We start from the raw sequence: 27,802 nt of genomic DNA, 5'->3' as shown, positions 1-27,802 counted from the left end.
CACTTTTCGCACCAAAAGTACGTTCATCTCTAGGAGACAGAACGCGTCTCCTTCCTGAGCGGTATGACGGCTGCGTGGTCCCATGGTGTTTATACTTGCATACTATTGTTTGTACAGATGAATGTGGTACATTCAGGCATTTGGAAATTGCTCCCAAGGATGAACCAGACCTGTGGAGGTCTACAATTGTTTTTCAGAGGTCTGGCTGATTTCTTTTGATTTTCCCATGATGTCAAGCAAAGAGGCACTGAGTTTGAAGGTAGGCCTTGCAATACATCCACAGGTACACTTCCAATTGACTCAAATTATGTCAATTAGCCTATCAGAAGCTTCTAAAGCCATGACATCGTTTTCTGGAAATTTCCAAGCTGTTTAAAGGCACAGTCAACTTAGTGTATGTACACTTCTGAACCACTGGAATTGTGATACAGTGAATTATAAGTGAAATAATCTGTCTGTAAACCATTGTTGGAAAAATTACTTGTGTCATGCACAAAGTAGATATCCTAACCGACTTGGCAAAACAATAGTTTGTTAAAAATAAATTTGTGGAGTGGTTGAAAAATGAGTTTTAATGACTCCAACCTAAGTGTATGTAAACTTCAACTGTATATTTCTTAATTTAACAAGGCAAGTCAGTTAAGAACAAATTCTTATTTACAATGACGGCCTACCCCAGCCAACACTGGGTCAATTGTGCGCAGCCCTATGGGACTCCCAATCACAGCCAGATGTGATTCAGCCTGGATTCAAACCAGGGACTGTAGTGACTCCTCTTGCACTGAGATGCAGTGCATTAGACCGCTGCGCCACTCGGTAGCCTTGTGGTTGGAGGCCGAACAGTTGCCATACCAGGCATTGATGCAACCAGTCAGGATGCTCTTGATTGTGTAGCTGTATAACTTTTTAAAGTTCTGAGGACCCATGACAAGTCTTTTCAGTCCTCTGAGGGGAAATAGGCTTTGTCGTGCCCTCTTCACGACTGTCTTGGTGTGTTTGGACCATGATAGTTTGTTGGTGATGTGGACAACCTGCTCCACTACAGCCACGTCGATGAGAATGGGGGTGTGCTTGTTCTTCCTTTTCCAGTAGTCCACAATCATCTCCTTTGTTTTGATCACGTTGAGGGAGTGGTTGTTATCCTGGCACCACACAGCCAGGTCTCTGACCTCCTCCCTATAGGCTGTCTCATCGTTGTCGGTGATCAGGCCTACCACTGTTGTGTCATCGGCAAACTTAATGATGGTGTTGGAGTTGTGCCTGGCCATGCAGTCATGAGTGAACAGGGAGTACAGCAGGGGACTGAGCACGCACCCCTGGGGGCCCCCGTGTTGAGAATTAGCGTGGCGGATGTGTTGTTACCTACCCTTACCACCTGGGGGCACCCTGTCAGAAATTCCAGGATCCAGTTGCAGAGGGAGGCGTTTAGTCCCAGGGTCCATACCTTAGTGATGAGCTTTGAGGGCACTGTGGTGTTAATTAACCTCTTACATCTAGACGTTCCGCTAGCGGAACACCTGCTCCAATATCCAATGATGGGCGTGGCGCGAAATACAAAGTCCTCTAAAATCCGAAAACGTCAATTTTTCAAACATATGACTATTTTACACCATTTTAAAGACAAGACTCTCGTTAATCTAACCACACTGTCCGATTTCAAAAAGGCTTTACAGCGAAAGAAAAACATTAGATTATGTCAGCAGAGTACCCAGCCAGAAATAATCAGACACCCATTTTTCAAGCTAGCATATAATGTCACAAAAAACAAAACCACAGCTAAATGCAGCACTAACCTTTAATGATCTTCATCAGATGACAACCCTAGGACATTATGTTATACAATACATGCATGTTTTGTTCAATCAAGTTCATATTTATATCAAAAAACAGCTTTTTTACATTAGCATGTGACGTTCAGAACTAGCATACCCCCCGCAAACATCCGGTGAATTTACTAAATTACTCAAGATAAACGTTCACAAAAAACATAACAATTATTTAAAGAATTATAGATACAGAACTCCTCTATGCACTCGATATGTCCGATTTTAAAATAGCTTTTCGGTGAAAGCACATTTTACAATATTCTCAGTAGATAGCCCAGCCATCACGGCTAGCTATTTAGACACCGACCAAGTTTAGCCCTGACCAAACTCCGATTTACTATTACAAAAGTTTGATTACCTTTGTTGTCTTCGTCAGAATGCACTCCCAGGACTGCTACTTCAATTACAAATGTTGGTTTGGTCCAAAATAATCCATCGTTATATCCAAATAGCGGCGTTTTGTTCGTGCGTTCAAGACACTATCCGAAGTGTAAATAAGGGTCACGAGCATGGCGCAATTCGTGACAAAAGATTTCTAAATATTTCATTACCGTACTTCGAAGCATGTCAACCGCTGTTTAAAATCAATTTTTATGCCATTTTTCTCGTAAAAAAGCGATAATATTCCGACCGGGAATCTGCGTTTAGGTAAACAGACGAAAGAAAACAAAGCATGGGGTCGACGCGGGCACGCGCCTGAGTCTCACAGTACTGTAAACAGCCACTAACCAAACGCGCTACTTTTTTTCAACCAGAGCTTGCAAAGCCACGATTCAGCTTTTTGCCGCCTTCTGAGATCCCATGGGAGCCGTAGGAAGTGTCACGTAACAGCAGAGATCCTCTGTAATGGAGAGAGATAATCAAGAAGGGCAAGAAATTGTCAGACAGGGCACTTCCTGCATGGAATCTTCTCAGGTTTTGGCCTGCAAAATGAGTTCTGTTATACTCACAGACACCATTCAAACAGTTTTAGAAACTTTGGAGTGTTTTCTATCCAAAGCTAATAATTATATGCATATTCTAGTTTCTGGGCAGGAGTAATAATCAGATTAAATCGGGTACGTTTTTTATCCGGCTGTGAAAATACTGCCCCCTAGCCATAACAGGTTAAACCCTGAGCTGTAGTCAATTAATAGAATTCTCACATAGCTGTCTCTTTTGTCCAGGTGGGAAAGGGCAGTGTGGAGTGCAATAGAGATTGCATCATCTGTGGATCTGTTGGGGCGGTATGCAAATTGGAGTGGGTCTAGGGTTTCTGGGATAATGGTGTTGATGTGAGCCATGACCAGCCTTTCAAAGCACTTCATGGCTACAGACGTGAGTGCTACAGGTTGGTAGTCATTTTGGCAGGTTACCTTAGTGTTCTTGGGCACAAGGACTATGGTGGTCTGCTTGAAACATGTTGGTATTACAGATTCAGTCAGGGACAGGTCGAAAATGTCAGTGAAGACACATGGCAGTTGGTCAGCGCATGCTCGGAGTACACGTCCTTGTAATCCGTCTGGCCCTGCGACCTTGTGAATGTTGACCTGTTTAAAGGTCTTACTCACATCGGCTACGGAGAGCGAGATCACACAATGTTTGATGGTTTGTCTGAGGGCATAGCAGGATTCCTTATAAGCTTCTGGGTTAGAGTCCCGATCCTTGAAAGCGGCAGCTCTACCCTTTAGCTCAGTGCGGAAGTTACCTGTAATCCGTGGCTTCTGGTACGTACGGTCACTGTGAGGACGACATCATCGATGCACTTATTAACGAAGCTTGTGACTGATGTGGTGTACTCCTCAATGCCATCGGAAGAATCCCGGAACATATTCCAGTCTGTGCTAGCAAAACAGTCCTGTAGCTTAGCATCTGCGTCTTCTGACCACTTCTTTATTGACCGAGTCACTGGTGCTTCCTGCTTCAGTTGTTTTGTAAGCAGGAATCAGGAGGATAGAATTATGGTCGGATTTGCCAAATGGAGGGCGAGGGAGAGCTTTGTACGTGTCTCTGTGTGTTTTTTCCCCCTCTGGTTGCACATTTAACATGCTGGTAGAAATGAGGTAAAACGGATTTAAGTCTGGATGAGCGTTTTCCTGTTTGCTTATGGCCGTATATAGCTAATTGAGTGCGGTCTTAGTGCCAGCGTCGGTTTGTGGTAGTAAATAGACAGCTACGAAGAATATAGATGAAAACTCTCTTGGTAAATAGTGTGGTCTATAGCTGATCATGAGATCTACCTCAGGTGAGCAAAATCTTGAGACTTCCTTACTATTAGACTTCATGCACCAGCTGTTGTTTACAAATATACACAGACCGCCACCCCTTGTCTTACCGGAGGCGGCTGTTCTATCTTGCTGATGCAGCGTAAAACCCGCCAGCTGTATGTTATTCATGCCGTCGTTCAGCCATGACTCTGTGAAACATAAGATATTACAGTGTTTAATGTCCCGTTGGTTAGATATACGTGGTCGTAGTTCATCTATTTTGTTATCCAATGATTGTACGTTGGCTGATAGGACTGATGGTAAAGGCAGATTACCCACTCACTGTCGGATCCTTACAAGGCAACCCGACCTACGTCCCCAAGATCTTTGTCTCTTTCTCCTGCGAATGATGGGGATGAGGGCATTTTCGGGTGTCTGAAGTAAGTCCTTCAAGTCCGACTGGATAAAGAAAAACTCTTCTTCCAGTATGAGGTGAGTAATCGCTGTCCTGATATCTAGAAGCTCTTTTCGGTCATAAGAGATGGTGGCAGAAACACTATGTACAAAATAAGTTGTGAAAAAACACACACAATAACACAATTGGTTAGGAGACCGTAAAACGGCAGCCATCTCCTCCGGCGCCATTGTCACACCATATGTGTGTCTGTCTGAGTTATGCCACTCAACTCACCGTGTCCAGGTGTGTGCGCTGATGCTTGGCTCTGTCGCTGGAGTTGCTGAAGGCTTTGTGGCAGCCGGGGTGCTGGCATATATAAGGCTTCTCTCCAGTGTGGCTGCGCAGGTGGATCTTCATGTTCTCCAGCCGAGAGAAAGCCTTCTGACAGCCCTCAAACTGAAACCACACACATAGGGCACAGGGACAGGAGTGATAGTGTACAATTAGTATACCTATCATGAACCTATACTGTACATCTAGGGCCAGAAATCTATGGTCCAGGCTATCTGGTATACTTGGGATGTCCCAACTCTGACAATACCCCATTGAAATTGAAAATGGTTAGGTAAGGGTTATGGTTAGGGTAAGGGTAGGGATGAAGGTTAGGGTGTAGGGTACGGACGACCCAAGGATTCCAGATAGCACTAACCACAAAACAATATCCGGGAAAATATAACACTGACAAACACTATATAAGAGGTGAGGTTGTCAATGTAACCAGCAGGGTTCAGTATCTGTGTGTAAACAGACCTCAATGTCTGTAAAAACGATCTTGTCTCTAGGGTCTTGAAGGAGCTACATGACAGAGTAACTCATTGTAGAAAAATGCTACCACCAACTGGTAGAAGGGCTAAGGTAGAGAGGTTTGTTCCTTGCCAAAATAACTTGCTCCCTGCCCAGGTCTACTGCACTCGCTGTCACAAGCTATGAGATTCAGGAGTAGTGGATGGAAGTTAATTCAAGTCAGCAGAACTGAACAGCTCTCCTTTGTGCAGTACTACCCACCTCGCTGCATTGACTTCACCCTCAAAACATGTGAATCATCACAGTTTCTTACTGTACGCCAAGCCTAGCACTTTCCACTCTCTGCGGTCATGGTGCTTGGAATGTTCTTACTTCAGCATCACAGAGTAAAGTCATGGAACCGTGACCCATTTTATTATTGTTCCTCCAGGACTGGATTCCTTGCATAGCTATACCTCTCCCTCAGTCTGAATTGACTAAATACAGTTCCTTTAATATTTGACTCATCACATTCGTTTGGGACATATTTCCCATTCCTTTAATTAATGTAATAACATACCGCTAACTTCAAACTGTATTTCTCTTCTGAACTCTATCTGAATCAACATTGCTGGTATCTTCTTGCAGGACAGTATCTTGATGAAATTCACATATCTAACGTACAGTACAGGCAAAGCACTACCTACTCCAGAGACACTACACTCGCAAATGTTCTCTCTTGAAGTTGGAAAACAGCAGGCACGAACATACACCCTGCAGAGCAAAACCACAACCACCAGCAGAGTACTGTCATTATGCCAAAACTCAATTCCAGTAAAGCCATTATGACTCCTTCTGATGGGAACCATATGTTCTTAATGTCAAAGGAATGGAGTAAAGGATTTATTTTATAAGCCTTAAGTAACTCAAGAGGAATCGAGGGATGCGGATATGCCTGAGAATTCTATTAGTGCTCAACTGTCTATTAGGGATAGAAAATGGATTCTTCATGACTGTATCATAGTAAATGTGTGAATTTGGGGGTATTTTCACCAGCATTTTAATGCTTACAGATGGAGTCTCCCATGCAACGATGACGATCTCTCTCCTTGTGGGTGTTTACCATGCCCTGCATGTCTGGGGACATGACCTAACAGCCGTTGTGTATTACTGAAAGTGGAGAAAGCCACCAGTCTTAGTCTTACACAAGTCTTCTTCACACACAGCAGGATATTCTGTCCAAATGTTGTCTAATACAGTGGCATCCTAGGAAAGTACCCCATGACCAGACACTCAAAACAACAGTGTAGAGAAAGGGATCAGCATCGGACCATTCAGACCGGCTAGCATAAGAAAAACACAGGCCAGGGAGAATGAGCAGGATAAATAGTCATTCAACCTGGGGATGGGAAAAGAACTAAGAACTAGCATCACACAAATATACTGCCAGGAGCCCAGCGGTGCCCCCCCCCCCCACACACACTCTAATAAAGCTAATAGTCCCCTTTTAGCTGCTTTGAGAGACAGAGGGTCTGAATAGATAGCAACATGGCTCCTCAGCGGAGCTAAATGCCACAGCCAGCCTCCTGACAGGTTCTGGCAGCCTCCCATGCCCTGGGGAGCAATGACCCGCCCACATCGTGCCAGCAGAGTCAGTCTAGTGCCCACAGTAGTGCCTTAGCCTCTCTCCACTCTCTCAAATCTCCACTCTCTGACATCTCCAATCGCTCTTCTCCACTCTCTTGACATATCCCCTCTCACATCTCCACTCTCTCACATCTCTACTCTCTCTTCTCTACTCTCTGACATCTCCACTCTCTCACATCTCTACTCTCTCTTCTCCACTCTCTCACATCTCCACTCTCTCACATCTCCACTCTCTCTTCTCTACTCTCTCACATCTCCACTCTCTCTTCTCTACTCTCTCACATCTCCCTTCTCTCTCACATCTCCACTCTCTCTCTTCTCCTCACTTACTTCTTCTCGCTGTTCTCTCTCACATATCACATCTTCACATGGCATTTTCTTCCTCTTATCTACAGCTGAACTCCCATTCTTATCCTCTTCAGACTCTCATGTCTCACCTCACTCTCACATATCCTCTCCTCATTCTCAGTCAAATTATCCTCTTGTCTGCTATCATCTTCTTTAAATGTAAAAGGTTAGTGCATGAGATGTTTAGGTCTTAAAAGTAACTGTCCAGTGAAAAAAGTTAATATTCTGTTAACTCATACCCAAATAATGTTGACTCATCCTACACTCGTATTTGTGGCCAAAGCATGAATTGAAGAAAAAACACTTAAAAAACCCAACCTCAAATTTGTATCTCAAACAGACCGTTTAAAAAACCCTTTCTATTTCCACATAGAACACAATGTCATGATGGCTCATTGGCTGAGATGGCCAATCAGTGGTCTACTCATGTAAATATTTTTACTGACTGGTCTACACCCACACCATTCTGTTGTTGGTATACACCCACACCATTCAAACACAGAAAATCTTCTTTTTTTACATACTCAATTGCAATTTTGGGGAAGAAAAACTATTTCACTCATATTGTAATTAATTTTATGTCATATTTCATAGAACTCCGGAAACACTGGACAGTTACTTTAAAACAAGAGCTAAAAACTGTTACAGAAACTTGAGAAGAAGCTGGATTGTTAAAATACTTTGAAGTCTGAATCGTTTTTTTTTGGTGCCAAGTTATTTCCCTCCTTGCGGTTGTAGAGATGCCGCTAAAAATCTTGGCAAACCAGAAATCTCACCAGGCCTGCATTCTGTGGTGGTGTGGGCTGGACTAGAATTTCAAGCTGTCCATTGTAAGGAACTAAGTGGATTAACACAGAACTACTGGGGTTTCAGTCTGAATGTCTTCTTTCAACTTAACAACTGATATACTCAAATGCACACTGTGATTACACAAGTGAACCTATTACTCATTTGAACCTGGTGCAGAATAGAACACCCAACACCAAGAAAATGTATAATCAGATTTTTTACAGTATGAAAGGGAAATGGCATATGAATGAAGGCCTTTTTTTGGTTAACCGTAAGTGACATACTTTGCGGCCCAATCAATCAAAACGGGTAACTCCAGGGTAAGTCAAGATATACAGCAGTCAACATATCGAGAGCTTGGAATGATAACCCACTGGGAACACACTAGTTGAATCAATATTGTTTCCACGTAATTTCGATGAAATTACATTAAACCAACGTGGAATAGATGTTGAATTGATATCTGTGCCCAGTGGGAAGGGTTTATCTGCATTTTTGCCAAAAATGAGTTATTGACACAGACTTGTTCTTTACAATGTTCTCTACCTATATAAAATTCTAAATACCCCAATTCATGTTGTTAAGTTAAAAATAATACAAGAATTGGTGAAGATTTATAGGACTACTGTTCAACCGCTATTGTACACTTTTCGCACTTTCCAATATTTCAGGGACTGAACAATTGAATATGGTAACTTTCAGGATAAATCAAACCACTGTATTTTTGATTCACCAATATTATATTTGGTGCGTAAAGGCTCTCTCTAAACCTGTTGTTTAATTATTTATGAATACATTTCTAAACCTAAATAATATACAAGATCAAAGTTGGTTTAAATCTACCAAATGGTACTCAAAAGAAGATGAATATCTGTATTTTTAGATGGCTATCTTTCAGTGAGTCTGTTGAGAAAATTCAAATTAAAGGTACACCAAATTTAAAGGGGTAGCTTTAGATAAATGTACTGAAAACCCTATTGAATGAAAATTCCACAAGAAAATCTATTGGCCAGCAAGTGGGAGGGTTTTCAGCGGTTGAATTACCATACCTGCAAAGCCTGTTATGCACCTACATAAGGTAAGTCTGAATACCAACTACAGAGAAGTGGGTAAGAAAGACCTGCTTACTCATTCCTAATTCAGAGACTCCTCCAACTTGGATTTCAGGGAATTTATTGAAAGTTCACGGAATTTTGCAACACTATTCCTGTCAATCATCCTTCACAATAAGCCAGAGCGTAAATCTTGAACAATTGGCTGGCATGGCATCTAAGACCTGGTTCTCTCTCTCTGTGAGAGGCTCTGTTGTCTAAGTCTGGATCCTGTCAGGATCCTGACTTTGATTGCTTAGACTGTTTTTGTTCAGTAAGTCTGGGTTTTCTGACTGTTTCTGTCAATAATGGACTGACCATGTTCTACTTCTTTTCAGTAGGACTTTTTTATCTTATGCTGCTGAGTCAAACCTGGAATGATGGGATGGTGTACAATGGATACAGATGTATGATTTTAATTTGAGCCAGTTTGCTACAGTAGGAAAATAATCCTGAAGCAACAGGAAATGTGAATTATTGTGTGGATTATAATTAACAGACATTTTTGTAGGGGTTGATACATTTTCCGTAAGCTTTTTTAAACCTCAAATATATTGAAAGTTCTCCAGCAACAGGGTGATAAATGTAAGATTCTACCCGTAATAACACACAGTTATAGTAACAGTATTCCACTTTTCATGTAATCTAATTTTGGCTAGCCTAACCACTGATCAAGCAACATTATGGACTAAATGTTCAAATCCTGTTGCTGCAGGATTATTTTGTTGCGACAATACGGGTCAAATGAAGATCCTACATCTGTACGTACAAAATGGCACTCTATTCAATAAATAGGGAATAAGGCGCCATTTCTGACACACCCAATGTCTATTCTGTTTTTGGGTAGGGGGTCAGATTGCATGGTACAGAGACCCATCCGACTACAGCTGCAGCCTCCATAGCAACGGGACTGATTAGCACTAATATGTGAGTGTTTTGGAGCGAAAGGTCGACCACAGGTATGCATCCAGTTAATAATTGACTAACCAAGAAGCAGCGAAACAAGACAAGGAATGAGACTGGTTGGTCTATTCCTCATCTGAACCTCAAGTATGTTCCCAGTGGGGTTGAGAGTGTGGGGTATCTCTACAATTGACCAGGCTTGAGTATGAGTATGAGTGTGATGTTCTCTCCTTGGAAACCTTGAGTATGAGTGTGATGTTCTCTCCTTGGAAACCTAGTTAACTCTACTCGTCCAGCTCGAAGATCCTTATTGCCCGTATTGCCCAAGCTCATTACTGCAACTAATGTGCATAGATGTTTTGCTGCTATGGCTCCTGAAGTATACCTTTAACTGCATTTACAACACAGTAGAGCTAGGACGATTAACTGAAAATTAACGACACTGACGAAACCAATCACTTATCGCAGGCATTTTGCTGATATCGTTCAATGCGATAAGTAGCCTATACTAGAGAAATGTAAATACGTTTGAAATAAGTTTGCTAATATGGGTGATTGTTACTAGGAGAATTGATGGCAACAACCATAAAACTAGTCGTAGTAGTTTAAAGGATAATAGATATTAATGTTATAAATGTATTGTTATATCATTATCGCATCAATTCAGGTAATTTAGGGCAAAATATGGATTTTAGTCCATATCGCCCAGCTCTAATATACAGTGCAGTACAACTCATCTGTCAACCGACAGAAAACAAACATCAAAAGAGACTAGTGAAGAGAACCAAAACGTGGCCTTCTTTAGCGGCACATTTAAGAGAACCACCAGCAGCCGCACTAGGCCTGGGAGCATCTGTCTCGGGGGAATCCAGCCAATCCCCTCATCAGAACCAGGTCCAAGGATACATGGCTTTCAGATTAACTCCATTCAACTGTCTCTCTGCTTGGCCATATAACCAGACCGATCAGAACCGGGCCAGGGGGCATCACCTTCACAGAACCCCAGCCAAGTCTGTACCTGACTTGGCACTAATAAGTCTTATTGGCTACTGACAGGCCTGGTAGAGCAAGAGAGGGAGAGAGAGATAGGGGGGGCAGACGGGGAGAGAGAGAGAGCAGGAGGCTTACTGACTGGTGCCCTGCCAGATCTTAAGCACTGCGCTGTCTTTGTGCTGATTTAATAACTACATAATTGAGTTAACTCTCATGTCAATTTTCACAGAACTGGCTAATTAGCCCATGGCAACAGTTAAAAGGAGAAAAAACATATTTCTGACCCCAACCTTTAGCCTTCAAACGTACATCATAGAACACAAAGGCATTAAAGAGGTACAACATGCGTACTTCAAGATGTCTATTTCCCTGGCTGGTTGACTCACAGTAGACAGGAGAGACAGTCGGGAAGGGAACTGCTGCACTCACTAACCCCCTGTAACACACTTATGGAAAAAAGGATGTTAACCATTGTGCATAAGGGGGATGGTATGTAAAGCTGAGGTAAAATTGGGTACAGGTAAAGCCAATGGATTCTGAAGTGGATGACTAAACAGATACACACTTGCATGTTAAAGACACTTTTGAGGCCTTCAGCAGAGATTGATTTGCTATGTACCGTGCACTTGTTGGGCTTCTCTCCAGAGTGGACTCTCATGTGGATGAGGAGTTTGTAGCGGGCATTGAACGGTTTGAACCTGCGTTGACACACCGCCCAGAAGCAGGTGAAGTCTTCGCCCTTCCGCTGGTCCACATGGCGCTTCTCTATGTGCCTAACCAGTTCCTCCTTTTGGTCATACACAGCACTGCAGTCCACCCAGCGGCAGCAGTGCCCCCCACTGTAGTCCTCCAGCTCCCCCTCCTCTTCCTCCAGCATGGGGAAGAGGGACAGGGGATGGGGCACGAGGCTGGTCCCATGCCCAGGGGAAGCTGGGGGGGGCTGAGAGACAGGGCCCTGGGACTGGGCCTTACCCTGGATGTGGCTAGGAGGTCTTTGGAGGTGGCGGTGCTGGTAGTGAGAGTGGTAAGGAGGTGGGGGGCCCTGCGGTGGACTATCTGATCTGATGATGGTGGCCAACTCTAGCTGAAAGTGTAGAGATGGCACCAGGTCATTAGTGTTACTGGCAGCCCTCTGTGGTGTCCCTCCCTCCTCTGGGAGACACTGCTGCTCCACCACCATGTTAGCCATCTGGCTCTCCAGCGCCCCGCCCTGCTCCAGCCTCTGCATGCGGCCACACTCCAATCCAGGTTGGGGGTCACTCAGTGGGGTCAGAGTGAGCGTGGAGCCTGGGAGGCTGAGGAGGCCTGGAGTCTGAGGATAGGGGATACAGCTCCCTCTCACCCCCAGGAAGTGGCCATAGACCTCAGGCTGGAGGGGTGAAAAGGTGTGGTGGGAGGTCGGAGAGCTCCGGGAGCCATTGATATAAGCCACCAGCGAGGTGGGCGAGGTACGGATGATGGAGTTGAAGTCAAGGCCATAGCCGTCTGACAGAGGTGAGATGGAGAGGGCCCTCTTTTTGGAGTGGGCTGAGTACTGCCGGGGGCTGTTGGCATCTCCCCCAAACAGGTAGGAGGGCAGGGAGGCAGAGTTGGAGATGCTGGTTCCCCCAGACATGGCAGTGCCAGGGGGCAGGCTGAGCAGCTCACCCCTCTTGCTGGCCTGGGTGGAACCCTGTTGTGGGCAGAGTGGAGGAAGGACCCGATAGCCATAGGGCCACTCCTGTCTGCCACTCAGAACTGAGTGGGTCTCTGCTAGGCCCAGGGTGGTGGATGCCAGGGACTCTCTGGAGAGCAAGGACCTGAAGAAAGGATAGAAGTACAAGGGAAATCTCACAAATTAGTAACACAACTGTTTAATATAGTACTGCATGTTGACTTTGTTTAGAGTACAGAAATCAGTGTAATGACAAGAGTTTGGCGGTATACTCCCTCACCTAGAGTGGTGCAGAGGTTGACTCACCTGGCATCTGTGTACGGTACCACCAGGCCTTGTGGGGGTTGGGGGTGTGGTACCAGAGGCCCAGAGGTGTAGGCCTGACTCGTGACAGGAGACACTGGACCCAGGCTCTGGACCACCATGGGACTACTGGTGACCCAGAGGTTAGCACCAGCCTGCTGGCCCAACACCTGCATACTTGGTCCTGAGACAAAGTAACCTGGTAGAGACAAGTTCACCATTAGAGGGTTGAGGGTTCACCACCACGGTCATATTATACAGGGACATAGGAAATTAGACTATATACTTTACAAATCAAAACAGTGAAAAAAAATATTACATTTTATGGGTTGGAAAAACGCTTTCAGTGTAAACTTTAACGACTAAAACCAGATGTAAAGTATTTTTTATAATATAATCTTTGAGAATTAACAATCACCAAAATAAAAGCTAGACAGTCAGCGGGAATTGAAAATAAAAAAAACTATGAATTTAGCAGTATTGATTTTGTTATTATGCTTGAGGAAACGAACACAGAATTTTTATCCATGGCAAAATGCATAGAATTGCAGGAAATTAGCTTTAAAACTGCACCATTTTCTCGAAGCTCCATGGCAAAATTTGTAGAATTGCAGGAAATTAGCTTCAAAACGTATTTTTTTTTATTTATCTCAGCTCCATGTTGAAATGTATAGAATTGCAGGAAATTGGCAAATGCTAGAATTTCTCCACACCAAGATGAGGTTTCCTCTAAAATTCAGCCGTGCCGGCCACGCCCATCGCCATGCCTCCTACCACGCTCACCACCTAAGCCCCCTTTTTATCCAGAAAAAACCCTGTATTACAAAAATCATATTGAATCAGAAGCCTATATCTGAGCACTCCAGCCTCAACATTGCAGTGTTGTTGCTTGTGCTAGTCTTTCAATCAACATTGTTAAACACAGCTTGAAACAAGATTAAAAATAACCACTTTCGTAAGTTAATTAATGATAGAATGAAGCTTTTCTAAGTAAATTATAGACAAGACAACTTGTCTATATAATAGAAAGAAGATTGTGGAGAACTCTCACTGTGTGTATTTGTAGTGAGCGCTTCAACTACTGCAGTCTTCTACAATGTGGTTGTGGCATTGTCATTTGCATCCAACCATTGTCATCATACTGTATCTTAGGTCTCTCTTTATGTGGTGTTGTATTGTCTCTCTTGTCGTGATGTGTGTTTTGTCCTATAATTATAATTCAAAAATATATGTTTAATTCCAGCCCCTGTCCCCGAGGAGGCCTTTTGCCTTTTCGTAGGCCGTCATTGTAAATAAGAATTTGTTCTTAACTGACTTGCCTAGTTAAATAAAGGTTAAATAAAAGAAATAAAAAGTATCTGACACACATTTCTAGTTTTTACTGCCAGTATCTGACTTTGATAGAGATGCAATGAATCCATGGTTCAGGGTCTGTTCCTCTCCATCACAGTTCACTTCACCATATTAACACAGCAACCTGTGTTTGCACACCAGGGACCCGTGAGACAGACATCTTCAACAGAAATCAAACACAAACCTAATGGTTTTTGTCGTGTTCAGTAGACCCTTATGGAAAAACCACATGAATTTCACGTGATCACATGTAAATTGTTCCAAAAACATGTTTTCCTGTGTCACGTCCTGGCCAGTATATAAGGTTAATTGTTTTGTAGTTTGGTCAGGGCGTGGCAGGGGGTATTTGTTTTATGTGGTTCGGGGTGTTGTGTTTGTGTAAAGGGTGTTTGATTTAGTATTTCCGGGTTTTGGTTTATGTTTAGTTAATTCTAGGGTTAGTCTAGTGTGTGTGTTTCTATGTTTGGTTGATTGGGGTTGGGACTCTCAGTTGAAGGCAGGTGTTGTCTATCTGCCTTTGATTGAGAGTCCCATATATTAGGGTGTGTTTGTATGTGTTATTTGTGGGTGATTGTTCTGTGTTTCGCCTTGTGCCTTACCAGACTGTTTTTGTTGATCGTTCGTGTTTTGTTATTTTGTACGTTCATTTTGAAGATAATTAAAAATCAAGATGAGCATTCACGTACCTGCTGCGTTTTGGTCCTCATTCACCGACAACAACTGTGACAGAATCACCCACCACCAAAGGACCAAGCAGCAGAGGAAGGAGCAGACGGAGTTCGAGTTGGACTGGCGGGAGAAGTGGACTTGGGAGGAAGTTCTGGACGGGGCCGGACCTTGGCACCAGGCTGGGGATTATCGACGCCCGCAGTGGGAAATTGAGGCAGCCAAGGCAGAGAGGCGGTGGTACGAGGCCAAGTGCGCGCTGAAGGAGAAGCACGAGAGGCACCCCCAAGAAAATTTTGGGGGGGGCACACGGGTAGTTTGGCTAGGCGTAAGAAGAGCCGGAAGCCAGCTACTCGTGGTTATATGGAGGAGCGTATGGGGTGGAGAGCGCTATGTTTCGCTGAGGAGCGCACTATCTCACCCATACGCACGCACAGTCCGGTGCGCGTTATTCCAGCCCCTCGCAGGTGCCGTGCTAGAGCGGGCATCCAGCCTGGTAGGAGGATGCCTGCGCAGCGCATCTGGTCGCCGGTACGCCTCCGAGGACCAGGCTACCCAACTCCCGCTCTACGCACGGCTACCATCAGGCCCCTGCACAGCCCAGTCTGCCCTGTACGAGCACCCCGCTCGTACAGGGCTACTAGTTCCATCCAGCCAAGGCGGGTTGTGCAGGAGGTAAGATCTAGACCGGCTGTGCGCCTCCATAGCCCTGGGTTTCCAGCTCCTGTCTCTCGTGCGGACCCGGAAGTGCGTCAACCCAGTCCGACTCGTCCTGTTCCCGCTCCCCGCACTAGCCTGGAGGTGCGTGTACATAATCTGGTAAGCCCAGTACCAGCACCACGCACCAGGCTACAAGTGCGTCAACCCAGCCTCGCCAGTCAACAGTCTTCATCAGAGCTGCCCGCCAGTCAACAGTCATCATCAGAGCTGCCCGCCAGTCAACAGTCATCAGAGCTGCCCGCCAGTCAACAGTCATCATCAGATCTGCCCGCCAGTCAACAGTCATCGTCAGAGCTGCCCGCCAGTCAACAGTCATCGTCAGAGGTGCCCGCCAGTCAACAGTCATCGTCAGAGGTGCCCGCCAGTCAACAGTCATCGTCAGAGCTGCCCGCCAGTCAACAGTCATCGTCAGAGCTGCCCGCCAGTCAACAGTCATCGTCAGAGCTGCCCGCCAGTCAACAGTCATCGTCAGAGCTGCCCGCCAGTCAACAGTCGTCAGAGCTGCCCGCCAGTCAACAGTCGCCAGAGAGGTCAGACTGCGCTGAACTGCCGGAGTGGTCAGACTGCGCTGAACTGCCGGAGTGGTCAGACTGCGCTGAACTGCCGGAGTGGTCAGACTGCGCTGAACTGCCGGAGTGGCCAGACTGCCCTGAACTGCCGGAGTGGCCAGACTGCCCTGAACTGCCGGAGTGGCCAGACTGCGCTGAACTGCCGGAGTGGCCAGACTGCGCTGAACTGCCGGAGTGGCCAGACTGCGCTGAACTGCCGGAGTGGCCAGACTGCCCTGAACTGCCGGAGTGGCCAGACTGCCCTGAACTGCCGGAGTGGCCAGACTGCCCTGAACTGCCGGAGTGGCCAGACTGCCCTGAACTGCCGGAGTGGCCAGACTGCCCTGAACTGCCGGAGTGGCCAGACTGCCCTGAACTGCCGGAGTGGCCAGACTGCCCTGAACTGCCGGAGTGGCCAGACTGCCCTGAACTGCCGGAGTGGCCAGACTGCCCTGAACTGCCGGAGTGGCCAGACTGCCCTGAACTGCCCGGAGTGGCCAGACTGCCCTGAACTGTCCCCGAATTGCCAGACTGCCCAGACTGTCCCGAATTGCCAGACTGCCCAGACTGTCCCGAATTGCCAGACTGCCCAGACTGTCCCGAATTGCCAGACTGCCCAGACTGTCCCGAATTGCCAGACTGCCCAGACTGTCCCGAATTGCCAGACTGCCCAGACTGTCCCGACTGCCCCTCGGCGATGCCAGAGTGGCCCGACAGCCTGGAACGGCCGGAACCAGAGCCACCTCCAGAAATAGGTGGGTTGGGGAGGGGGGGTGTCGCACAGTGCCGTCGTTGACGGCAGCCACCCTCCCTTCCCTCCCTTTAGAAAAGGGGACTTTTTGTTGGTGTTGCTTGGGGTTATTTTTTGTTAAGGTGCTTCTGGGGTAGCACCTTTAAGGGGGGGGTACTGTCACGTCCTGGCCAGTATATAAGGTTAATTGTTTTGTAGTTTGGTCAGGGCGTGGCAGGGGGTATTTGTTTTATGTGGTTCGGGGTGTTGTGTTTGTGTAAAGGGTGTTTGATTTAGTATTTCTGGGTTTTGGTTTATGTTTAGTTAATTCTAGGGTTAGTCTAGTGTGTGTGTTTCTATGTTTGGTTGATTGGGGTTGGGACTCTCAGTTGAAGGCAGGTGTTGTCTATCTGCCTTTGATTGAGAGTCCCATATATTAGGGTGTGTTTGTATGTGTTATTTGTGGGTGATTGTTCTGTGTTTCGCCTTGTGCCTTACCAGACTGTTTTTGTTGATCGTTCGTGTTTTGTTATTTTGTACGTTCATTTTGAAGATAATTAAAAATCAAGATGAGCATTCACGTACCTGCTGCGTTTTGGTCCTCATTCACCGACAACAACTGTGACATCCTGTGATCACATGTGCTCTTATGTGAAGTTAATGTGATAAGATGTGAACATGTAAAGCAACGTGATAACATGAAACTACACAATAAAATGTGATCACATGTGAATTATGTGGTTTTTCTGTAAGGGGAAGCTTATGAATCCTGAAATTCCCCCTAACAAACCTGAACAGAGACACTTTCTGCTTTCTGCTCTGTTCATTACAGATGAGATTTATTTTCTTCCTCTTTTTCCTCCTTGGGTCATTTGGGGACAAGCTTTTTGCTTGGTTAATTATCAATAAACAGGCAAGGGAAAAAGGAGGTCTGGGGTGGAGTGGAGCTTAGGGTTGGGCGCACGATATTGAGGTAAATTGAAGTATGAAGACGTCAATGTACAGTAAATCAGTGCTACTTTGAAGGGGCTGATTGAACAACTCTGCTTACAACATATCACTGTGAACCTGTCTTGTGTTCTAGGACATGTGCGCACTGGGATCTTTCAGTTGAGAGGGAAGAAGAGTTCCTCAACATAGGTCCTGTCAGAGCATATCCAAAATATCTAAGTTTTAAATAATAGTTTTTGGTAGGAAACCACAAGTGGTTACTTCAATAGGACACTTCAAACTTATTTGGAGTGACATCCTAATTTACAAAGTGTATCAGCATTTAACATGCTGAGTGATGACCACTGCTCTAAGGTCATTAAGGTCACACTATATCCTACTGATGGGACAGAATCTGAGGCTGCTCAAGTCCATAACAGTTATCTTACATAGAAGATCAGGACATCATCATTGGCTGTTTACCCATGTGTCAATGTATTACTCTGTATTTAACGTTGCTTATTACAAGGCTTACAAGAAATGACCTTTGACACCACTGTCAGAGCAGTCGGACGCCAAGCACTGATTAATGGCTGCAAGGCTGGTGGGTGGGAGTTGAAGGGTGGGAACGTTTTACCCTGATATCTGTAAGACACCTAAAACATTTGGCTGTTTCCCATTGGTCAACACCTGCTTGCGGAGGCTCAGGGCAGGAAGCAGGACAGAACTCCCAAAGTTTGTCCTGGAGCTGAGGGGTACTACCCACCGGAGACGGGCTCAGGGTGGCACAGCATCCCGGGGAGAGGGTGGTGCGTATAGGTATCCTGATGGATGGTGCCTGCTGTCCTGTGATCATGCACAGGGAAGGGGGCACACCAGAGGGGGAGACCAGGAGGTGACAGCCCTTACCGTTCATGTCTGACCCAGTGTCTTCTTCACAAACAGCCTTTGGAGAGTTTAGGAGAAAATAATGGCTTGTCCCACAATGCTCCTCTTCCCAAAAGTAATGATTGAGTCTGGCAGAAGAGGAAGAGCAGCAGCTAAATCAGCATCTCTCGGTTGAATGCATTCAGTTGTGCAACTGACGATGTATCCCCTTTCCCTTTCCCTCATCTTCGGCCCTCAGTGGTCTGTCCATATGGACAAAAACATCTGAAATGTACCAGTGAGACAGGCATATTTTATAGTCATGAGTAATAAGGGAGTCACAAACTATAACTGGCATAGGGAAGAATTCACTGTTATCTTCAAAACAATATTTTTATTTTACCGTTATTTAACTAAGCAAGTCAGTTAAGAACAAATTCTTATTTTCAATGACGGCCTAGGAACAGTGGGTTAACTGCCATGTTCAGGGGCAGAACGGCAGATTTTTACCTTGTCAGCTCAGGAATTTGATCTTGCAACTTTTCAGTTACTAGTCCAACACTCTAACCACTAGGCTAACTGCCGCCCCAGGTAGCCTAGTGTTGCCATATGTGACTCGTTTCAGGAAACTAGGCATATATCGCGCGTCAATACTTCACAGGAGAGGCATTTGAATGTAAACTAAAAAAAAAAAATCTAAGTGTGTTTTTTTGTCAGAAATGCTTTCTGGAACATGTGAACTTTCATGTGCCTTAATAACTAACTTGTATGCCATCTGGAAATACAAATAATATTGTTAAATTACAAGCCTAGTTGTTCAGCCACGGAAAAAGGGAGGAACCTTCCCGCTAGCCATGATCGGCTGAGATAATGAATGGGCTGGACTTGCCGAGAGATGAGTTTCGATTGGTACGCTTCTGTCTATAACAAAGGGCTGCTCAGTATGTGTAGGTAATAACTGCGAACGTGTTGATCTCCACTTTCTGGAGGACTGAGTTTTGAAATCAGTGGAATGCCTGGTGGAAGCAGAGTATGATATCTAAGGAGATGGAGAAAATTCTGGCGTTTGATTGCAAATATGGGGAGGGAGTCGAAAAGAGAACAAACAGAAGGCTGTTGTGTCTCCGGATTACATCTTAAAACTAAGGGCAACCATGGCATCCGTGACAAAGGGAGAAGTGTCCATCCATGTATACGGGTAAGATAGTCTAGCTAGCTACATTTTCAGATATTATACGTTTCTAATTTAGTCAGAAAGTCGTTTTCATTTCAAGTTAAAACTTACTGTTAGCTAGCTAGCTAACGTTAGCTGGCTGGCTTGCTAGCTAATGTTACATGTATGATCTGTGTAGTAATATTATTCATATCTCAGAGCCATTTGCATTGCTAGTTATTGCATAATGTTAGCTAGCTAGCTAACATTGAACCTGTTTGGTTAGCTACCCGCCGATTCATGCAGGGTAGTAATGTTATGAGTTGGGATTATGGCTAATTGTTTAGCTAGCTAGCTAGCTACATGTCTAAACAAAAGACTCCACTATGCAAGTAACCATTTCATTACACCTTTTGTATCCTATGCATGTGACAAATAACTTTGATTTTATTTGATATAGTATGTGTTTACCAGAGACGGTAATGTGAAGAACATGACCTGCACAAAAATCAAATTAGGATATAACGTCAATGAGACAGTGTCCAAGTTCTAAAATTCTCTGGTAGAATGCCCTGCTTTTATTTTGTCACACTCACAACGGTAAGCTATTTTCTGTAATTGGCTCGCCATTAACCTCTTACATCTAGACGTTCCGCTAGTGGAACACCTGCTCCAATATCCAATGATAGGCGTGGCGAGAATGACAAATTCCTCAAAAATACAAAAACTTCAATTTTTCAAACATATGACTATTTCACAGCATTTTAAAGATAAGACTCTCCTTTATCTAACCACACTGTCCGATTTCAAAAAGGCTTTACAACGAAAGCAAAACATTAGATTATGTCAGCAGAGTACCAAGCCAGAAATAATCAGACACCCATTTTTCAAGCTAGCATATAATGTCACAAAAACCCAGAAGACAGCTAAATGCAGCACTAACCTTTGATGATCTTCATCAGATGACAACCCTAGGACATTATGTTATACAATACATGCATGTTTTCTTCAATCAAGTTCATATTTATATCAAAAAACAGCTTTTCACATTAGCATGTGACGTTCAGAACTAGCATACCCCCCGCAAACTTCCGGCGAATTCACTAAGAATTTACTAAATTACTCACGATAAACGTTCACAAAAAGCATAACAATTATTTTAAGAATTATAGATGCAGAACTCCTCTATGCACTCGATATGTCCGATTTTAAAATAGCTTTTTGGTGAAAGCACATTTTGCAATATTCTAAGTACATAGCCCAGGCATCACGGGCTAGCTATTTAGACACCCGGCAAGTTTAGCACTCACCAATATCAGGTTTACTATTATAAAAGTTTGATTACCGTTTGTTGTCTTCGTCAGAATGCACTCCCAGGACTGCTACTTCAATAACAAATGTTGGTTTGGTCCAAAATAATCCATCGTTATATCCGAATAGCGGCGTTTTGTTCGTGCGTCCCAGACACTATCTGAAATGGTAAATCAGGGTCGTGCGCATTGCGCAATTCGTGACAAAAAAAAACGTACTTCGAAGCATGTCAACCGCTGTTTAAAATCCATTTTTATGCCATTTTTCTCGTAAAAAAGCGATAATATTCCGACCGGGAATCTCCTTTTAGCTAAACAGAGGAAAGTAAACAAAGCTTTCGGTCGACGCGGGCACGAGCCTGAGTCTCACAGTACTGTAACCAGCCACTACCCAAACGCGCTACTTTTTTTCAGCCAGAGCCTGCAAAGCCACGATTCAGCTTTTTACCGCCTTCTGAGACCCTATGGCAGCCGTAGGAAGTGTCACGGGACAGCTAAGATCCTCACTCTTCAATAAACAGAGACAAGAAGAACGACACCTTGTCAGACAGGCCACTTCCTGCCTGAAACCTTGTCAGGTTTTTGCCTGCCAAATGAGTTCTGTTATACTCACAGACACCATTCAAACAGTTTTAGAAACTTTAGGGTGTTTTCTATCCATATGTAATAAGTATATGCATATTCTAGTTACTGGGTAGGAGTGGTAACCAGATTAAATCGGGTACGTTTTTTATCCAGCCGTGAAAATACTGCCCCCTAGCCATAACAGGTTAACTTGTAAATAATGATCTTGTTGTGAGTTTATTTTCCTGTAATAATGAAAACAAATGAGCTAAAGTGAAGACGTTGTCAGCTATATGATATGGCCATTATTTGAACTAGCTAGCTAGCTAACAAGCTAAAAACATTGTTTAGAAAGTTGCTTTTAGTTGCCTGGTTTGCTAGATTGACATAAACTAAATACATTTTTAAATGGGTGGGTTTATTGGTGCTGAAATACACTGGCTATGCTATTTTGGACCACCAGTCTGTAGTTTTTGTGTTTATACTTTTTCATAATGATAACAACACGTTTGATGTCGGACGACAATAGAATGTTCATGATGTCACAGCAACAACTGTCGATAGATGTAGTATTAAATAGCCTTTAGTCTTTAAATCTTTGGTTGTTTAGTACATGACCTCATGTGAATCCTTAAAGAGATGGGTGGGGCTAAGGCTGAAGAGGGTGTGAATAATGCTGAATGGGTGTAGACAAGAAAGAGCTCTCCAGTAAGTACCAAAACATTCCAGATCCATTTTCTCAAAAGTGAGGTTACAAGTTTATCAACTTTCAAAGCAGAATTACTTTCCCCATTGTTCCTTAACTGTAGTGTTTGATATACCATTTTCTAACTCTGAGTCTCTACTTTTATCCAATGTAAAAAACACAATTTCAAATTTTGCTACATACTAAGACTGAATCGAGCCAGTATGTCACAACTACTCTACTCTATTCTCTCACCTACAAAAGCAAAATATTGCATCCATTTTCAAGCATGTCTAAATGTAATACATGTAGCATGTAATACAATTAAATAAATTCTAAGTTCACATATGGTGATTAGGACCAAACTGTTAATGAACAAGGATAATAATACAGGATGTTGCAAGATAAGTGTATTCAAGAGGTGATATAGGCCTAATGAATGCACTTTCACTAATGCACTTTCTGTCCAACACACATGATAGGCTATGGTCAATAAAATCGTACATGTTATTTAATTAAAAACAACTTTATACAAAACCAATTGCAGTTTCAAATTACTGTTGGATAACGTTACTTTGTTACAGAAGATGTGTAATTTGCAAAATGTGTAATTTGGTAGATTAGCATTTATTAGCAGAGTAATTCTAAAGAAAATTGTATACGTTTGTAGTATTAATACGTTACGCAGACTTAACGTTTACAGTAAAGTCAACTAAAGTCAATGACAATAACAAACCATTGAATTGGAAATACAGCCACTGACATTTTTACTCACCTGAAAAGTATTCACTTTAACTATCTTCTGTGTTTTCGCGCGCAGTAGATTGACAAGGCGAAAACTGGAAACGGCAAGGTGACGATGACTTCGATAAAATAATGTATCTAGATTATACAATCATTTCTCGATATCACCACACTGTTGTTTCGATATATTATACCCCTCTATGTTCTCTGAGAGTTTGAGAAATTGTGAGGAAGTTAGTGGCACGCGCTCTCTTGTTTGTAGTCTACGTAGGCTATTCGTTTTGGGACGTGTATCGGTTACCGTTTTACCCTTGTGTGTGTGAGAGATATGATTCCATATTCAAGAGGACGTTCTGTAACTCTGCTCTATGCAAATCCAAAAGCCGTTGGTAGTATTTTACAACTGGGCAAATTATTAACATTGTGGACAATTTGCTGAATATTAGGCTACATCATATGATTGATGTGGCCTAGCCTACTTTTCATATTCTTGGGAGTTCATTCACAGGTCAGAGCTGGTCAGATGAATATGTTTTATGAAAAAGACAAGTGTCATCTCTCTCTGTCTGTCTGTCTCTCTCTCGCTGTATCTTTCTGTGTGTGTGTGTTTGTGTGATGGAGAGAAAGAAAGAATGAATGAAAGAAAGAAAGAATGATCTGCCTGTGTACCCAGATAGTCCCTGGTTCGAATCCAGGCTGAATCACATCCGGTCATAGCGTGGCGCACAATTGGCCCAGTGTCGTCAGGGGTAGGCCGTCATTGAAAATAAGAATTTGTTCTTAACTGACTTGCCTAGTTAAATAAAGGTAAAAAATAAAATTTAAAAAATCATATTTTTTAAGCCTGTTTATTTAGCTATAATTATAAGGACCTTAATTTCCCCATCTAGAAATGTTCCCAGTCTACACTCATAGAAAAAAGGGCTCCAAAAGGGTTCTTTGGCTGTGCCCTTTTTGGTTCCAGGTAGAACCATTTTCAGTTCCAGGTAGAACTATTTTGGCTTCTATGTCGAACCCTCTGGGGAAAGGGTTCTACCTGGAACCAAAAGGGTTCGCCTGGAACCAAAAAGGGTTATTCAAAGGGTTTTCCTATAGGGACAGCCAAAGAACACTTTTAGGTTCTAGATAGCACCTTTTTTTATAAGAGTGCCATGGTCATGGCTATAAATGGATACAGCTTTTGTCAAATAAACATAAAATTAAATTTTTTTAGCATTTCTCTAACATTAACCCTTTTCCTAACCTTAACCTAATTCTCCTAACCTGCTGCGTAAGTTCTGCTAACCTGCTACGAAAAGTGAAATCTGCCAAAAGCTGTATCCCATCTAGTCAAAACCCCCCTCCACACCAACCCCACCAACCCCAGTTCAGGCTCCATTGTTAACTACTTTTCTCCTGGCGTCTCGAGTGTTTGCCCTGTGGATCCTGCTCCGAGTTGGCATAGCAACCATTGTGTTTACTCTAGGGTGACTTGAAAGTAGTCTGCTTGGTAACCCGTATAGAGGAGGAACCCTCTGGACAGGGGCAACACAGTCAATAATAGTGTCAAGAGAAATGTAAGGGGAATATGAGGGGAATATACGACACATTGTGCCACTCACTGCCAAATAAATGCATTTTCCCTGTCTCAGACAGGGAGCTGGTCAAAAACACTATATTGGGGACCTTGACGTATGTGGGTACCATAGATATAGAATAATTTTAGCCAAATCAGTGTGATATCAGGGAGGTTCTGAGATTCTCAGGTGTACAGGGATGTATTATGCCTTTTATGATCAGTGGGTCATCTTTCAGCCCCCATCCCCTCTCTGATTAAATCTGTTTAAGTGTCAAGAAGAAAATGCAGGTAAAGTAATGAGAGTATTACTGGGGAAATGCATGTCGAATGATAACTTATATTGCATTTGCACTGTAACTCTGCATTGTGAATTTTAGGCTGTGTATTAGAGTGGAAGTGAGGCAGATTGGTAATTTGGCCTCATCAGTTCGATGTCACCTTTCAGCAGAAAGTCAGTGTGATGAAGATATCTAGTGGAGAGTAGAAGTATGATTAATCCTCAACGAACAGGATTCCACCAGAGTAGGCTGGTGGGAGGAGCTATAGGAGGATGTGCTCATTGTAATGGCAACAATATAGAATAAATGAAACTGTATCAAACACATCAAATATATGGAAACCGCATGTTTGACTCCGTTCCATTCATTCCATTTCAGCCATTACAATGAGCCCATTCTCTTATAGCTCCTCCCACCAGCCTCCTGTGTATTTCACACATCCCTTTCCCTATTCTCTCTTGCTGTCAATATTAATTAATTCCCCATTTATCATTTAATAATTAATTGCATATGAATAGTACTGTGTGTAATATTAATCAGCTCACAGGACTGACGTATGCTATGTATGATTTTCTGTTCTGTAACCTCCTTGTATGTAAAAAGTTCTCCCTCTTACCAGCAGGGGCTACTGTTAGTACACCAATGAGATGGTTTCGGAGTCTAGTAGTACAGTATTTAAGCGTCCCTTTTGGACAGACATAGCTCTTAAAATACATGAAATGGCAACATTTGCAGCCTGTGGAGGTCAATTATGTGATTGGATGTTGTTTACAAGATTATCATGACAATTCTATGTACTTTCAGGGTATGTTTCCTTCAAGCAGCAACCTTCTGCTGATCCCACTGTGATTTGGCCTCTCCTTTCCCTCTCCTTTCCTTGGCTAAGCTAGCTACGGTGGGTTTGTAAATGTCAGAGCGTGGCAGAATATGACAGCAGTAGGGCTGGGGGCAAAGCAACAACACAGACTCTCCATTTTCACTACAAACACTGATACAGCAGTAGGGCTGGGGACAGAGCAACAACACAGACTCCATCTTCACTACAAACACTGATACAGCAGTAGGGCTGGGGACAGAGCAACAACACAGACTCCATCTTCACTACAAACACTGATACAGCAGTAGGGCTGGGGGCAGAGCAACAACACAGACTTCATCTTCACTACAAACACTGATACAGCAGTAGGGCTGGGGACAGAGCAACAACACAGACTTCATCTTCACTACAAACACTGATACAGCAGTAGGGCTGGGGACAGAGCAACAACACAGACTTCATCTTCACTACAAACACTGATACAGCAGTAGGGCTGGGGACAGAGCAACAACACAGACTCCATCTTCACTACAAACACTGATACAGCAGTAGGGCTGGGGACAGAGCAACAACACAGACTTCATCTTCACTACAAACACTGATACAGCAGTAGGACTGGGGACAGAGCAACAACACAGACTCTCCATCTTCACTACAAACACTGATACAGCAGTAGGGCTGGGGACAGAGCAACAACACAGACTTCATCTTCACTACAAACACTGATACAGCAGTAGGGCTGGGGACAGAGCAACAACACAGACTCTCCATCTTCACTACAAACACTGATACAGCAGTAGGGCTGGGGACAGAGCAACAACACAGACTCCATCTTCACTACAAACACTGATACAGCAGGAACACCACAATAGGGTTTATGTCCATTGTAGATGGTATTTACTGTTTATGTAACCCTTAGGGTAAACTCAGCATTCTTTCCAACCATGTATTTGTGTACTGTATACTGTAGATATAGTAGCTTAGCGATGGTCTAGGTACAATATTGCTGTTTTCTGTATGTCACACATTAAACTGCTATTGTGAATGTAAACAGTATATACTGTAACAGTTTATGTGTAAACAAGTGAATACTTTGGTAAAGAGAGAGGGGGGGTGTAGAGAGGGGAAAGGGGTGACAACCATTTCTGGAAAGAGATCCATTTGTACTTAATGCACTTATGGGCTTTCTGACACTTAACCAATCATTCCATACTTAATGACAGTAGCAGCACTTCCAAAAGCAGCAAAGCACTGGTGTCAATGTGAAAGACTATTGGTGATTTTTCTTGAAGTTATATTAAAATAGTCACTTACTGTAATGCACATCCCATGTGACTGCTGGCTAATTAATCCATGTTTGATTTGCTAATGACAATACAAGTCAAACACAAGGTTACTACAGGCTGACTCAACCCTTTTAGTGTAGGCAGAGCGAGACAGAGGGAATGTGTGTAGTGATTTAAAGTTATCAATTTATTTGAATCATACCTTTTATTTCATTTTAAAATTACAGAGTCATTATTCATTTTTTCTGGAATGCAAAATCAAGAATACGTAAGAGATATTCAATAGATACGCCAACAAAAGTCCATTACGTAAAGGATGGATTTTTTTTATATCGGACAACCTGTAACATACAGTAATCTTTATTTAACCTTTATTTAACTAGGCAAGTCAGTTAAGAACAAATTCTTATTTACAATGACGGCCTACCTGGGCCAAACCTTAACCCGGGCGACGCTAGGCCAATTGTGCGCCACCCTATGGGACTCTTTATCACGGCCGGTTGTGATACAGCCTGGAATCAAACCAGGGTCTGTAGTGATGCCTCTAGCACTGAGATGCAGTGCCTTAGACCGCTGTGCCACTCGGGAGCCCATCATGAGTGGCTTTCCACTGTAAACAACGGTGTGAAGTGGGTGTTAAAAAGTGCTGGCACTCTGAGCCTCCCTGGAAACA

At 43.6% G+C, this 27,802-nt stretch overlaps 1 protein-coding gene across 1 annotated transcript in view; it reads right to left on the bottom strand.

Moving 5' to 3' along the window:
• The window catches only part of LOC106568182 (zinc finger protein GLIS3), a 34,494-nt gene extending 10,971 nt beyond the window's left edge, over positions 1 to 23,523 (bottom strand). The window contains exons 1-4 of the mRNA XM_014138290.2: positions 23,222 to 23,523; positions 12,924 to 13,119; positions 11,583 to 12,762; positions 4,704 to 4,865 (exon numbers count right to left, since the gene is read on the bottom strand). Coding sequence (XP_013993765.1) covers positions 4,704 to 4,865; positions 11,583 to 12,762; positions 12,924 to 13,096 — 1,515 coding nt within the window. The 5' untranslated portion in view covers positions 13,097 to 13,119; positions 23,222 to 23,523. The remainder of the gene's footprint in view (positions 1 to 4,703; positions 4,866 to 11,582; positions 12,763 to 12,923; positions 13,120 to 23,221) is intronic.
• Between the last annotated feature and the right edge of the window lie 4,279 nt (positions 23,524 to 27,802).

Source organism: Salmo salar, chromosome ssa13, assembly GCF_905237065.1.
Source record: "Salmo salar chromosome ssa13, Ssal_v3.1, whole genome shotgun sequence".
Taxonomy (NCBI): Eukaryota; Metazoa; Chordata; class Actinopteri; order Salmoniformes; family Salmonidae; genus Salmo; species Salmo salar.
Note: the sequence above shows the minus strand (reverse complement) of the source record. Positions and strands in the feature narration are given on the sequence as shown.